Here is a 15,934-nt window from a genome sequence, read left to right on the forward strand (position 1 = left end):
TTTTTGCAGCTGCCCCCACAAAAGGAGCAAGTAATGATCCTGCCCCTTGGCACTGGGCTGTGCCATGTGACTCACCCTGGCCAACAGAATGAGGTTGTAAAGAGGGTATGCAAATTCCGGCCCAAGCCTTAAGAGACCTTGCTCATTTCTACTTGCTTTTCTCCCATCACCATAAAGACGTGTGGTGGGGCTAGCCCAGTGGTCCCAAGAAGAGCAGAGATGGCCTCGTTGGGACCATCCTTACTTTGCCCAATTCCCAACTGACCTGGATATGTGACCAAGACCAGCAGAGCCCCCAGCTATGTGCAGCCTACATCAGCCAACCCCAGAAAACTCACAGACACTTGAGCTAAGTAATTGATTCTTTGGTTTGCCACCAGGATGTGATTATTAGGCAGCAATAGATAACTAATGAATTAACTGGTACCAGGAGTAGGTGCTACCATACTAGACGTGTGGTCTATGGTATTGATTCCAAGACCAGGCAGAAGATGGTGAGAAGGCTGGAAAAATGGAAGCCTGGATATGCAGCGTGGAAGAAAACAAACAAACAGGCCTAATGAACTTCTGGACTGGAGTGAAGAGATCTCTCTATGTTAAAAGCATGAACCGCTTGCTATTAGCTGAGTATTCTTAGTTTACAATCTTAAAACATGAACCCAAAAGACCTTCAGAGGGAATTTTTTAAAATTTTTTAGTTTTAAATTAAATTTTAATGAAAATTAAATTTTAATTAAATTTAACTCATTCCAGAACTCACTAGGGTTGTTTAATAAAAAACAAATAAAATAAACCTGTTTCTCATCTCTAGACTCTCCAGTTAGCAAAAAGAGGCCCACATTAAGTTAAAGCCTGAAAGCAAAGATAAATCCAGATTCCTGCCAGTGAGCCATGGATGCAAGGTAACAAATTAAGGGTGTGGCTTAATGCAATGACTCACTGCAGTGAAAAAAGGGGCTTTTGTAAGGCTTAAGGGTGTTGGTCCCCAGCAGTCCGACATGCCCCAAGTTCCAGTAAGTCAGTCTCAAGAGAGAAGCATGCCTCCGAAAGACTAGTGGGTGTGGCTTTTTGGCACATTGATCAAATACATAGAAAAATCCCATCGTTTTTGAGAAAATTATATTGACAAGCTCTGCCAGCCTGGGAAAAAGGGACCAAGACAATCGGAATGTACCAACTTTCTATGGGTACATTTGCAATGTCCTCTTCAGAGAGGGAAGAAGCAAGAACCTGGGGAAACTATGGCCTGGGGAACATTCCCTACCCCAAAGGCAGGGAGATCTGGCAGCGTTTTCCCAAGAGCACTCTGAATCAGGATTGGTGGGTGTGTCCTGCTTCTTTGACTCCTTGTATTGGAAATGAGGGTTCGTTCTGGTTACACTGTCCTACTTTCACCATTGTGCGCTGAGTTCAGAGGGGCAGACTTGTGTTTTTAGTGCCTAGGTCTCAGGATCAAGAGAAGGCATGTATAGACTTGATGTGATCTTAAGATCCTGGACTTCAAGACTGATGCCATGATTGGATGAGACTGTGGGGTCCTGGATGACATTGAGCACATTTTGCACAGGGGAGGGATATCAATAATAGCAGTGGCCACAATGGTAAGCTGAGAGGGTGCATGAGTGGGCCCTGGTCTTCACCCTTCTCCAAATCTACACCCTGTGCCATGTGAGAGGACATGCCATTGACTTCCCCATCCCTTGACTATGGGTTCAGGGACAGGACTCTCTTTGGCCATGGGATGTTAATGGGGACGGGTTGGGGGAAAGGGTGGAGGAACATGGGTTTGAAAAGTGTTTGTGCAATTGGATCTGCTTTCTTGTGCCTCTGCTGTCACTGTAATAAGCCAGCATGGACTGGCTAACCTCTGGCTGATTCCCAGATGCTATGAGCTGACACAGCTGAAATCAGCAGTCATGCAGCCAGCCCAGCAAGTAAGTGAGTGGAGGATGAAGTAAATGATTATTGTTTTAAGCCAAAGATTTGGTGCTGTTCCTTGGGCATCATTACCCTGGTCATAGTTAATAAATAAGCCCATCAGCACCCAGTTGGCCTTGGGCCTGTGAGGTCTTACACCGTGTTTCATCTTGCATATATGGCGGGGGGAGGGGCTCTTTATTGGCACCATCCTGCAGCTCCCGGTGGCAAGGGCCAGATCTGTTCTATTGCACTGCCTTGGCATTTAGGACAACCCCTTGGTAAAGAGTTTTAAAGAGATGGATGGATGTCACAAAAAGGAGGATGGCTTTTTCCTGATAAATAAAACCCAAGAAATGGGGACTCACATGCTCTAGACAGATGTGCCCATTGGTCACGGGTGGTCTGAGAACCCAAGGACTCACCTGCCAGACAGGCCTCCATGTCTCCACGGTCAATGAGGAGGAAGCGTGGGCTCTCAGGGAGCAGAGGGAGGGAGGCAAGCTGGAGCACCCCAGGCACCAGGCAGCTGGCCAGCAGCAGTGGCCAGGCCTGTGGGTCTCCCAGGAGCTCCCTGGGGAGGCAAAAGAGAGGCGGAGCCAGGTACTTCCTTGCCAGAGCCCTGCCCACTTGCCCTGTACTCCCTGACCCACCCACCTGGCCCCTGCCTGCCCATCTGAAGGCAGAGGATCTTCATTGCTTTCTGTTTCCTCAAACCAGTTCTGAGTCTGGACACCAAGATCTCTCCCTCCAGGTGTTGCCTCCAACTTTCCCCCCTCAACTCCTCTTCTCAGAGCTCTGGGCTCCGCCCTCTTTCTTCTTTTCTGGATAATCAGGACATGCTCCCCTTTAAAAGCCCAAATCTTCGCCCTCTCCCTTGTTAAGACCTGTTCTTTGCTCCCTGATCTGGAGAGGATGCAAAATGGTGATTCACACTGAAGTGTAGTTGACTGACACTAGTTTTATGTATTGGCCAGGTGGGTGTAGACAGGATTTCAATACAAAGATTTCTTAATACAAAGAAGCAATGCCTTAATACGTAATGGATAGAGGAGAAATTTAGGCGAAGGGCCTTTACTAGCACCTCTCAAACCACTCAGTGCACATGGAGACCGGGTGCTTACCTGAGTCCAACCACCTGGCCTATCATGATCCCCAGGGCAGTGAAGATGGCTGAAGTCATGGCCACAGCTCCTCGGAGCTCCTTGGGGGCGCTTTCCCCGAGGTACATGGGCTGGACATTGATGCTCACACCTAGATGCGTGCACAGCCAGTAAGTTTCAGAGTACACTCTTTCACAGGAATAGATAACTAATATAGACATAGACACCTGGCCACATAAACAATATTGAGTCAAGAGGAGATTTGTTGATGGGTGTTCCTAAATGCCCAGGTGGATGTGCTCAAAACTCTGCTTCCTCACATGACAAGCCCCAGAAACTGAGGGGTCCTTCACAGCCTACTCTGCCTCTGTAGTGAAGACCCACGAATGCATCCTGTGTACCTTGAGAGCCAGGAAGCTTACGGCTTAGAGCGTGGTTCAAATACGAAACCTCTGTTAGCACAGGTTTGGGGATGTTTGTACTCACACCCTGTGTGAATTTTAGAACCTTTTTCATGTTTCTATATCCACTTTAAGTGTCTAGTTGTATGAGCCTTCTTTAATTTTTTAAAATGTTTTATTTATTTTTGATACAGAGAGAGACAGAGCATGAGAGTGGGAGGAGCAGAGAGAGCAGGAGACACAGAACCAGAAGCAGGCTCCAGGCTCTGAGCTAGCTGTCAGCACAGAGCCTGATGCAGGGCTCGAACCCACAAACGTGAGACCTGACCTGAGCCGAAGCCGGAGGCTTAACCGACTGAGCCACCCAGGCGCTCTGGGCCTTCTTTAGATCTAAACCATATTTAATCATTTTGCAAAAGAAGAGGTGGGCATGAATGAAAACTGTGAATGGGGCACCTGGGTGGCTCAGTCAGTTAAGCGTCTGGCTTTGGCTCAGGTCATGATCTCATAGCTCATGAGTTCGAACCCTATGTTGGGCTCTGTGCTGACAGCTCAGAGCCTGGGGCCTGCTGTGGATTCTGTGTCTTCCTCTCTCTCCACCCCTCCTCTGCCCTCTCTGTCTCTCTTTCTCTCAAAAATAAATAAACATTTAAAAAATGTGAAGAAAGAGAATACATGAATGGATGAAAGAAATAAAGAGAAGAGATGAATGAATAAATGGAATACATGAATGAGCAGGAAGAGAGAGGCAGGATTGGTTGCCCTGCCCCCATACCTGCACTCACTCCCATGAGCAGCCTGCCCAGCATGACCATCTCAAAGGAGCCTGCTCTGCGGCTGAAGCCAAACAGGGTCGCCGCGGCCACCACAAAGATATTGTTCACCAGGAGGGACTTCTTCCTGGGGGGAAAATAGAATACAGGCAAGAGAGGCTAATGTCCAGTCTGGGGGAGCCCTCCCTGGAGGTCCCTCTTTGCCGCTCCAGCCAGTTCCCATCAGACCTGTGTGCGCACATGTGCGAACTGTGTCAAGGAGCCTAAGCTACACAAAGGGATGTTGTGCCTACAGACCACCCGTGGCATGCCTTGAGAAGCGCACTCCTCTCCCAAGATACCTGAAGTCCCTTTCCTTTCTGCCTGCACCACAGAGTGCAAAATTTGTGTCTTACAGCTTTATCTCTTCAGATTAAGCATTGCTTTCTTCCTACTCCTTTGTAAAATGGGAGGCCTAACATCTGATTTCTCAGACACAATAAAACCATAGAGAAGATGAGTAGAGACTTTCAGAGTAAGGGAAAGGATGCATGGAAAACCAAGTACAGTCCCTTCACATTTTCTTCCATGTATTATAGAGTCACTCTCCAAGCTTTCAGGATGGCTGGATGGTCCAGGCCTAGCTCAGTGGGACAGACTGCAAACCACGAAGCAGGCAGAGGAAATGTCGGCGGCTCCACCATGATGAGGCATCAGCTCTGGGATTCCTGATATTGAGCACGGAAGTGCTGTCACACAGTTACTTGGGAGAGCTCACTGCAGACCATACAGCTCACTATACCAACGGGGAAACTGGAACCTAGTGGAGGCTGGTATTCTGCCCAGTCAACAGCACACTGGTGACGGAATGTGAGCTAAAGCATAGATCTCCTGTGCGGAGAGAATGGAGAGTGACATACATTATAACAAACTTGATCCAGCAGTAACTCCAATTGAAAACCATATACAAAAAAAGAAAAAAGAAAAAGAAATGAAAACCATATGGTTTCCTCGGTGGTGTAAATTAATAAAGTACTTCAACTGTGGAGTATTTATTGGTAAATGCATTTTGCTCCATTTTGATACAAAACAACACTGGAAACACATCGCTTTCACCTAGTAAGGGCAGTAATACACCTTTACTGACCTGCAGCTTTCCAGCTCTGGGCCAGAATCCCTTCCACAGGGAGCTACACATCCCACAGGGCATCCTGCTGGCCCACTTCTTTGATGACTTGATATTGAAAGGCCATGGAGAAAGGCACTATAATAGTACACTAGAGGTCATGTAAGGTACAAGCATGACAAAGAGTAGAAACTGAAAAATGAAGGGGCTGCTGCATCAATGAAGCTCCTGAGGTTCAACAGGCTAAGATATGTTATTATGTTTCCTCCAAAGTGCACAAGAACTGAGCTAAGCAAGAAGAGTATTCTCTAGGGAGTCCAAACTAAGTGCAAAGAGCTCTGCCACTCCCCCCTTTACACCCAGGAGACCCTGTAATGTTCCAAGTGCCCATGGTACTTGTCTAAAAGAAGAATCACAATGCAAGACCTAGAGTTTTGGAGTACAGCCACTCTACTTCAGTGAATAGCCATCTTATTAGGAATAAACACCAGGCTGTAGGACACCCAGTGGCTATGTACCCATCATGCACTGGGTGCCATACAACACTCCTATGCTAAGGCTGAGTGTGCCCGGCAGTATTCAATTGCTATTTAAGTGATGCCTCATACGGCCCCAAAGGCTCTCATGAGCAGGTTACTCATGTCAGCATGCCTACTTGACCACACTGCCACCCTTCTCCCAAGGCACACCAGGGCCTCTTCCTTGTCCTCAGTTTTTTTGTTTTAAAGTTTATTTATTTTTGAGAGAGAGAGGGAGGGGCAGAGAGAGGGAGATAGAGAATCCCAAGCAGGTTCCACACTGAGCCACACTCCCAACATGGGGCTCAATTCCCCTACCATGAGATCATGACATGACCTGAGTCGATATCAAGAGTCGAATGCTCCACTGACTGTGCCACCCAGGTGCCCTCTTGTCTTCTGTTTGAAACAAAACAAAACAAAGCTTGACTCTGATTTGCAGATGGCTCTGCTCATTAGTTCTTGCCAGAAATGTAGGGCTATGGCCTTAAAGCACTCTCAGGTGTGGCCCTAAAAGATACTGGAAGAGTGAAACCCTTCCTGTAGACAGAATCTTGAGCATGGAATTTTATCCCCCTTCCAAAGGGTTTGGTCAGATAGTCAAAGCCTTAGATGAAGCAGGATTTAAAGACTGGTTTCAAGAAGGTGTAGGTAAAATCAAACAGATGGGTCTCTCAGAATTAGCCCAAAATGTGAACCTATACAGGTCCCTGTTTCCACTCACCAGAATCCCCCTGCCACTGCAGAAAAGGCTCTTAAAAACCAAGGCTCAAGCAGACAGAATGAGCCTCCCTGGGAGAGCGTGCAGCAGCGGTCCTCAGCCCACTCAGCGGGTCACTCCATTGCCTCATAAAGCAGGTAGAATCACAAGGATAGAAAATGCACATGGTGGACGCCTGGGTGGCTGAGTCGGGTAAGTGTCCAACTCTTGATTTCGGCTCAGGTCATGATCTCACGTTTCAAGGATCTCTCTCCCTTTCTCTCTTTCTGCCCATTCCCTGCTTGTGCTTACGCTCTCTCGCTCACGGTCTCACGCACGCGCTCTCTCTCTCAAAATAAATAAACTTAAAAAAAAAAAGAAAATGCATATGGAATCAATGATATGGGCCTCCCATCTCCAGGCTAACCACCTTGCCACCCTACACACCCGACCCTGACCCCCAGAAATGGCAGCACATGTTGGACTTCAGTCTGCCGCTGGGTGGAAGATGAGCTCCACGGAATCCCCGCCCTGGGGATGGAACAGCAAGTTGTTATAACAGAAACAGGCGTGCGTGCTGAATTTGAATTTTCAATTCCTTCCCTTCAAGCTTCTGCCAGTGCTATCATGTAGGGACACTGTACCAGTTCTCATTAGATATTTGGGCAACAATGATCAGATGATAGCTAATTTCTTCTATTTTGCAGGAAGAGCCTAAATTTGTTTGGGAATGTGCCCCTACCCCTTAAGGTTCAGGTGTGAACCCAACCATCTAGCCTAGTCTTGGTGATCTTGTTCTGGTCAGTGAGACATGGCACCTTTTATGAAAAGTTCTTTTCTGGGGCACGTGGATGGCTCAGTCGGTTAAGCATCTATCTGACTTTGGCTCAATATCTCACAGCTTGCGGATTTGAGCCCCAAGTCAGTCTCTGTGCTGCCAGCTCAGAGCCTGAAGCCTGCTTTGGATTCCCTCTCTCTCTCTCTCTCTCTCTCTCAAAAATAAAATAAAAACATTTAAAAAATTTAAAAAAAAGAAAAGTTTTTTTCTTTTAGATATAAAACATCAGCTAGGCAGAAACCTCCCTTCTGCTAAACTATGTTGCCTCTGGGTGAGGCACTGTTGTTTTCCAGCTGTCAGCCTGAGGACAAAGCCAATACACAAGACAAAGGACTCTCAGAGGAGCACATCCAGGGCACTGTGGTAGCCCTGAAGTCACCCACCTACACACTTCCTGTGTGAGACAAAGGACCTCTGATTGTTTCAGCCAACTAAGTCCTGGTTGTCTGTTACTTGCAGCTTAAGGCATCCTAACAGATAAACCTGATAAATACACAAACATGGATGCAATTTGCATCCAAGAAAGGGAGTTTACATCAGTGAAAGAAGAAGGGCTGGTGCCATGGAACTCATTACTGCATTGTAAGTCCCACCATCCAGAAGCAGATGGCCTCCTCGTGTAACAACCTGCTGGAGATCTCACGCCATCGGGACCAACAAGCCCACTCAAGAATGAAGATTTGGGTCACCCCGACAGGCAAAGAGCCTCAACCAGTGGAAGTGCTGGCCCAAGACAAAAGTAGAAAACTGGAGGATGAAGTCACCAATGCAAGCAAAGCCTGGGATGAGCTCCAAAGCCACAGAGTAGAACTCCACCTGCACTACAGGGTTTCTGTATCATGTGCTTCAAAATAAATTTACCCACTATTTTTGTGTTCCTTGATAAGTGTTTTCCCTACTCTTTCTTCTTTCCTCCTCCTATCAGATGTCTTGATGGGCAGGTAAATTTGCCATTAACTGTGTAGATTGCAGAACATTGAGATGTAACTGCAGGGTCATCATGTGGAAATTCTGGACTCAGAAAGAATACTTGCCTTAAATTGGCTCTGTGGCGTGACAAGACAGTGCTCTGAGGGGTTTCACTCAGGGAGAGGTGAATACATTTGCTGGTGTACATGATGGGATGGATGGGGAACATTAGGGGAGCATGCATGGAGCTGAATACATGGGAGAAAGGGCTCCACACATGCAGGGTGGCCAGCAAAGGGGTGGACTGTGGTAGCCACTCGTTATTTTCTGCCCAGCATTGCTTCTCTCCACTGCTTCACTGGCGTAGATAGGTGACCCACGGTGGGTCAATAATAATCTGTCTTCCTGGATTCTGAATCTTGAATGAAGACAGTGGAGATAGAATGTGTATGTCATTGGAGCTAATGCACTGAAGGCGTCTTTCCCAGAAGGATGGTCCAATGCTCTGGCTGTTGAGATCCTCAGCACTACCTTGGGTCCTGCCTTCTTAAGACCTGGCTTCTGAGCCAGGTGAGCTACTCCAGTATCTTTCCAGTTATTATAATTTTTGATCAAGTCAGTCTGAGCCTGTCTCTCTCTTTTTAAAGTAGACTTCTAAAAATTTTTATTTTTTAAAAAATTTTATCTAAATCCAAGTTAGTGTAAAATGGTTTCAGAAGTAGAATTTAGTGATTCATCACTTATATATAATACCCAGTGCTCATCCAAACAAATGCCCTCCCTACTGCCCATCACCCGTTTAGCCCATCCCCCACCGCTCCCCCCCAAGCAATGCTCAGTTTGTTCTTTCTATTGAAGAGTCTCTTATGCTTTGCCTCCCTCTAAAAATTTTTTATTTAAGGGGCACCCGGCTGGCTCAGTCGTAAGAGCATGTGACTCTTGATTTCGGGGTCATGAGTTCAAACTCCACACTGGGTATAGAGATTGCTTAAATAAATAAAAACTTAAACAAAACCTTAAAAAATATTTATTTATTTTTGAGTGAGAGGGAAAGAGGGAGAGAGAGGGCGTGCGCAGGGGAGAGGCAGAGAGCAGGAGACAGAGTATCCAGAGTGGGCTCTGTGTTGATGGCAGAGAAGCCTGATGCAAGGGCTCTAACTCATGAACTGTGAGATCATGACCTAAGCTGAAGTCAGACTCTTAACTGACTGAGCCACCCAGGGAGCCCTAAAACAATTTTTTAAGTAGACTCCATATGCAACGTGGGGCTCAAACTCACAACCCTGAGATCAAGAGTCATATGCTCTACCAACTGAGCCAGCGAGCACCCCATTCATTCATTCTTTCATTCATTTATTATGAGCCTGTCTGTGTTGTTTGTACCACAAGAACTGCATCAGCTGGATACAGAGAAGGGAATGAGGCCTGAGAAGGAAATGCTTGTTTATGGTCCAATATCACTTGCTGGAGATGTGGAACTGGAAACCAGGAGTCCTCCCTTGCTCAGGACACAGGGCTCTTCTCTCTACCAAATCCACTTGAAAATGTGACTCTCATGGTGAAAGTACAGGTTGGGTAGGAGGCCGGGAGCTAACCTAGGCCTGGGCCTATCGGTCATCTTCCCTCTCCCACATTCCTCAGCCCACAGACTGGGGCGCCTCTCACCAAAGGGCATTCAGGGTATACCCAGAAAGCACTTACCTTCCCAGCATGATGGCCAGGGGCCCGGCAAGCAGTGCTCCAACAAGGCCCCCCAGGGGATACAAAGACACAATGAGGGACCACACAAGCAGAACTAGGTGGTCGGGCAATGGCTGGCCAGTACGCAACCACCATGTCTCATTGATGAATTCCTGGATGTGCTGTGGACAAAGATACTGGTCAGCTTCCCAGGGACAGACTGGACACAATCAGCCTTACCTCCTACAGGACTTTGCGTCTGCAGAGCAGGTACCAAGTCTCCTGAGCAATACTGCTGCCCAGCCATGGGGCAGGAACAGTCTCTGTTTGCCCTTCAGAGTCCACTTCACCCCTTGTACCCCTGCTTTTGGTCCAAGAATCCACCCTCATCACTGTAGAAAGCTGACTGGCTTTCTATTGGACTTGGACTTGCCCAATGGTGAGCACCAGCAGGATATCAGAGAGAGGCAGAAGGGATGTTTGTTCCAAGGTCACCTCAGGCTGGCTCTGACACTCAACCAAAGGTCACTGCTCCTCTCAAGGGGTCCTCTTCCACATGGCTCTTTCCTTCTAGTTTCCATAACGGCTCCTTGCACAAGTCTCTTTGGGGGTAGGGGTAGTAATAACTCTGGCATTACTGGGCTCTCCCTGGTCTTATGCGTTCTTTCTGCCCTGCTCAACCTTTGTAAATCATCCCTTGTCGTGTCTAAATCTGCTCAGTTTATCTAGAGGGTGCCACTTGTTTCCCTGGGACCCTGACTTTGACAGCCCTTAGAAGTATTCTGTTAGACACACATTACTTTGTTCACTGTTTAGACTGGGACGAGGCGGGGAGGTGAAAGGACTTTCCCACAGCTTCAGCCACAAGTCAAGCCTGGAGCCAGGTAGTTGGGACACCCTGGGGCCCCATCCCCAGAGCTGCAGTTTCAGGGAAGTGAATGGAGGCTACATGGTTAGGAATGATTGCACTTGGGGAAGACCCGGGCCCACTTCACTTGCAGGCATCCCAACAGGATGTAGGAAGGATGTGAGGAGGGCAGTGAGTTTAAGGGTTGGGTCAGCTCTCCACTACTCAGGCCAGCTCAGGGTAATGGTTGTCAAGCCTGATGTCTGTCAGCTCCTTCTGGGGGAAAGACTGTCCAGGGGAGCTAGGACCAGGGCCAGCCTCCCTGCTCTTGGCGGGAACTCCTCAAGAATGGCCATCCAGGGGATTAAGAGGAGCCTCTGAAGGCAAGAAAGTTCTATTTTGGGGGGCTAGGTAGAGGTAATGAGGAAGGACTCAGTGTTTGAGTGGGGAGGGGGCCAGAGTCAAGGCTGACCCCCAGTCACTGGGCAGAGTTATCTGTTGACAGCAGGGACCCGGGAGGACATGCAGGTTCAAGGGAGGATGTAGAGCTCCTCTACAGGACCTATGGAATATCCCAGTGAAGTGGATGCTGGCCTGAAGCCCCACAGTGGGCAGCTGTCACCCCTCACCTAGCACCCACTGGGATGGTGACAGTGGGTACAGAGAATACATACCAACGTCGGGGCACTGATGATAGAGAGGTTGTAGCCAAACTGAAAAGTCCCACCAATGCCAGCCGCACAAATGGTCAGGAGCAGGACTCTGCCCTGAATCTGAGGACAGAAGGGAGGACATAGAGTGACCTTTAGCAGCCTCCACCTCCCTCCCAGGGCTGGAACCTACCAATCACAGCACTGCAATCTATTGGAACCAGGCACTGATGCTCCCACTGTGCAGATGAGGCAGCTGAGGCACAGAGGAGGAGAGGAGTTACCTAGGTCACATGGCTGGCAGGGAGCACAGGAAGCCCAGTCTTTTGCTCTGAGTCCAGGTCCAAGCTGGTGCCTCACCCTCCACTCTCTCCCCCATGAACATTTTCCTGAAATGAACAACAGTGCTCTGGTCCTCCCTGCCAGGCCGTCCCTGGGCAGGCCTGCTGTGGTTCTAGAGCACAGTGCCCTGAGCTGGGGCCCCAGGACCGTGAAACTCTGCCCCAAGCAGGACTGGAGCCCCTGAGTCCCAGAAAAATGTTCTCCAACAGAGTGGCTGGGACTTCTTCTCTTACCTGCTAGCCAGTTCCACAATAAGGCTAACAGAAGGGGCCACATGGACCTACACGTGTGGGGACTTGTGAGGCATAGGAAGCAGCAAAGAATGGTCACAGCTGGTGGCAGTGCTTGGGTCCCAATGCCAGTTCTGCCCTTACTCCCTTGTCCTGAGTCACTTCCTTGCTGGACCTGGAGATAATAATGCCTACCTCTGGGCTGGGGGCCAGCCAGGGTACATGTGCACCACACATTTCATCCCTGTGCGATACCCTTAGAGATGGAGGGAGAACTCTTCAACGTACCCAGCCACGAGAACTCAGTGCCCTGAGGTCCTGTCTCATCAGGTTGGTATATTTTTTAGGGAATCACAATCTTATTAATATTTTTCCTTTTATAATTTTTTAATTACAAAATAACACGCCTGGTAAAATTTTTGAAAATTCAGTATATGCTGAAGCTTCTCCACCGACCAAAAGGCACAGCACTGAACTGCTCCTCTCAGATACCTTCCTAGGTGTTCCCGAAGTAGTTGACTATACAAAAATCAAAGCTTTGGCCTTTTCCCAGTAAATATCATATTGCTTTTCTTGTTCCAGCAAATCATCCCACAAACTTGAAGTCCTACAAGTCAAATTTATGTTTTTTAAAAACACTTCCATACAATTTCGTAGCGGAAGTATGTTTGGCTAAAGATTTTCTGAAGAATTTCCTGAACCTGACGACTATGCATTCATTTTGTCAAACATTATGTGCCTGTCCCAGCTAGAAATGATGCTGCGGGGCAGATACAACTGGGCAAAAGCCTGATGTGCACTCTCCATTTGGTAAGATATTCTGCTGGCCGTGGGGAGGCTGAGAAAGGAGCTCTGGAGGAGGGGGCAGGATCCTGCCAAGGATCTTGCCACAGTTCTGGAGACAGGTCCATCACAGGGCTTGCCCAAAGTTCCTCTGAGAAGTCCTAAGTAGCTTCCTTCCAAGCTGGAAGCCACAGGAGGAAACCAGGTGGGGACCCAGGACTCTGGTCTCACTGGACTCACGTTAAAGCTCCATGTGGGCTGCATAGAGATGAGTGTTCCACTAAGACCGAAGATCTGCAGGAAGCAGCAAGAGACCCAGAGCCTGGAGTCCCTGGCTGGCTCAGTCAGAAAAGCACGTGGCTCAGGATCTTGGGGTCATGGGTTTGAGTCCCACGTTGAATGAAGAGATTACTAAAAAAAAAAAAAGTGGGGGAGGGGGCGCCTGTGTGGCTCATTGGTTAAGCATGCAACTCTTGATTTCAGCTCAGGTTCTTAGTTCCAGGTTGTGATCAAGCCCTACACTGGGCTCTGTGCTGGGCATGGAGCCTGCTTGGGATTCTCTTCCTCTCTCTCTTTTTCTCTTTCTCCCTCTACCCATCTTCCCAGCTCACACTCTCTCTCTAAACTTAAGTCAGTCAATCAATCAATCAATCAATCAATCAATAAGAGAGATACAGAGCCCGGTGACAATTGAGTTCATGTGGCAGGAAGGAGATGCTGGCAAGTCTCCAAGATAGCAGGAAATTGCTTAACTCACTGAGATCATTCACAGAGGTTGCCTAGTCCTGTGCCTGATCATGAAAAACATTCCAACATTAGCTATGATGGTGATTATCAATTCAATGAAGAAACATTTCTTGCCTCCCTACTTGGGCAATAAATTAACTGTTCTAAGTGCTATGGATATAACCAAAACAGGAGACAAAAATCTCACAGCCCTTTACTTCCAGCTGGGGAAGACGGGCAAAAACCAAATGAACAAGGAAAATACACAGCTGGTGTGATGGAGACATGAAGCAGAGAAGGGTGAGAGTTGAGTGTTTGGAGAGTGGTCAGGGAATAGAGATGAAACTTGAGAAGGTGACATCTGCACAAAGACTTCAGGGAGGCAGGGGAATGTGACTTGTAGATATCTGAAGGAAATCAGCGCAGACTGGCAGAGGAGTGAGGGGACTGGGGGAAGGGGACGAGGCACTCAGAGACGGGAGGTGAGTGGTATGGTCGTTCTCTTCTGGCTGCTCCCATTTCTCTGTGAAGGACATCAGGACAGGGCTTAGAGGGAGCACGTAGATCTGAAGGTTGGGGAGTGAGGCAAGGGTGGTAAATAGTCCCAGCAGCGGGCAAAGCGTCCGGGACCGCAGTGCCCACGGGCTGCTGCTTATCGGGGTGTGTCTGACCCGCCCGAGGATTCCAGATCACCGCGGGCATCGGGAGGGCTGCTAGCGTGGGATCCTGTAGACACATGACCCCATGTAACCTTGCACTGGCCCCCAGACCATCCCTGCATGCGACCTCCTGTTCCTCTGAGCCCAGCACCAAACTCCACTGTGCAAACAAGCACCAGCTACTTTTGTACACTCACACCTCCGTTAAGCCTTCCAGAGTGGCCGCGCCTGGGCATTCACGCCGGTCTGCAATCCCTCGTCTGAAACGCCTGGGCCGGGCGTGTTTTGGAATTCAGACCTTTCCCAATCTCAGGGGGGCATCATGCACGTACACATTTCTCCATCTTCGCGGCAACAGGAGCCTGAGCTGACCAGCTTTTTGGTTTAGGACCGCCGCCGCCAGAAGCGAACGAGTGGAAGGGCATGCGCGCCGAGAGGAGGGCGGTGCAGTCATTTCAGTAGGCTCTCTGGAGCAGAGCGCAGCAGGATGGCGCGTGCGCAGTAGGCGTCGAAGCAGTGTGTGCCATTTTAGAGGCAGAAACGGATGCGCAAGCGCAGTGGGCGTTGCGGGCTCCCTGGTAAACGGAAGGCTCGCGCAAAGCGCAAGTCTGCCCGGGGCGAGCGCCCGAGACACATGCGCAGGCGCACAGAGATGTTAAGAAGCGTGAGGGCCTGCCAGTAGGCCCCCTGGGTCCTAGGCCGTAAGGGCCTATCCGTTCACATTCCATTCCCCCCTTTCTGTAGCTTTGAAGCCGAAAAGCCACACACTCCTTGCAGCCAACCCTTGGGCCCATCTCCGCAAACCAGAAGGGAGCTTTGGTCCGAGGTCACCACAGCCAACCCCTTGCAGCCACCCCTGAGGTCCCAGGAGCACTCCAGATTCATTCGAAATCCTGGCTCTGGCCTCTCGTCCCCTCTCCCGCGGCTGTCCCCGGAGTGGATCTCTGCCGGTCCCTTCCTTGTTCCCCCTCGGACTTCCACCGCTGCCCCACCCCGCCCCTCTGCCACGCTTCCTTTTACCCCTTTCAGGCCTCCCTGCCCACCGCCGCGACCCAGGAACCCCCAGTCCCTGAGAGGCCCAGGTCCCCAGGCACGACCTTTGATTGTACACCGCCGTCCCCCCCACCCCCCTTCCCCTAGAGAAGGGGCAGAATTAGGAAGGACCATAAGACAGACCTACCAGTCTCTGGAGCGCTCTCATCTGTCAATCTTGGCAGAGGCAGTGATTTGGCTGCAGTAATTTGGCGTGCGGAGAGAACCGGTCTTGGGTTGATCGCGTGAGAGGCTGGCCCTTGGAGGTGGGGAACCACAGGGTCCACTGGGCCTGATTAATCTTTTATTTTTCAGGGTTTCTCAGGCCCTGCATGGAATCCAGGAGTTGGGTAAAGGCCAAACCGAAACCTGACTTGCCAAAGATGCTATTTGTGGTCATAGAAACATATACCTGAAAGTGGCCTTAGGAAGCCATCAGAACAAAGGCTGTGATAGGACATACACCGGAATGGAGACTGCAGTATCTTTCTTGCTCATTCCTGGTTTTTGTTTGGTTTTGGCAGCTGAGCTCTTAAAAAGTTTCTTAAAAGACCATGCATTTTTAAAGGGGAGGGACAGAGAGGGGGAGACACAGAGTCAAAAGCAGGCTCCAGGCTCTGAGCTGTCAGCACAAACCCCGACGGAGGCTTGAACCCAGGAACCATGAGATCATGACCTTAGCGGAAGTCGGATGCTCAACTGACTGAGCCACCCAGGTGCC

The 15,934-nt window shown here is 49.3% G+C and overlaps 1 protein-coding gene across 1 annotated transcript in view; it reads right to left on the reverse strand.

Moving 5' to 3' along the window:
• The window catches only part of SLC2A11 (solute carrier family 2 member 11), a 16,467-nt gene extending 1,812 nt beyond the window's left edge, over nucleotides 1-14,655 (reverse strand). The window contains exons 1-6 of the mRNA XM_029921587.1: nucleotides 14,514-14,655; nucleotides 11,466-11,564; nucleotides 9,966-10,126; nucleotides 4,197-4,321; nucleotides 3,042-3,171; nucleotides 2,343-2,491 (exon numbers count right to left, since the gene is read on the reverse strand). Coding sequence (XP_029777447.1) covers nucleotides 2,343-2,491; nucleotides 3,042-3,171; nucleotides 4,197-4,321; nucleotides 9,966-10,126; nucleotides 11,466-11,564; nucleotides 14,514-14,606 — 757 coding nt within the window. The 5' untranslated portion in view covers nucleotides 14,607-14,655. The remainder of the gene's footprint in view (nucleotides 1-2,342; nucleotides 2,492-3,041; nucleotides 3,172-4,196; nucleotides 4,322-9,965; nucleotides 10,127-11,465; nucleotides 11,565-14,513) is intronic.
• Nucleotides 14,656-15,934: the final 1,279 nt, after the last annotated feature.

The sequence above is a fragment of the Suricata suricatta genome, chromosome 14, assembly GCF_006229205.1.
Source record: "Suricata suricatta isolate VVHF042 chromosome 14, meerkat_22Aug2017_6uvM2_HiC, whole genome shotgun sequence".
Taxonomy (NCBI): domain Eukaryota; kingdom Metazoa; phylum Chordata; class Mammalia; order Carnivora; family Herpestidae; genus Suricata; species Suricata suricatta.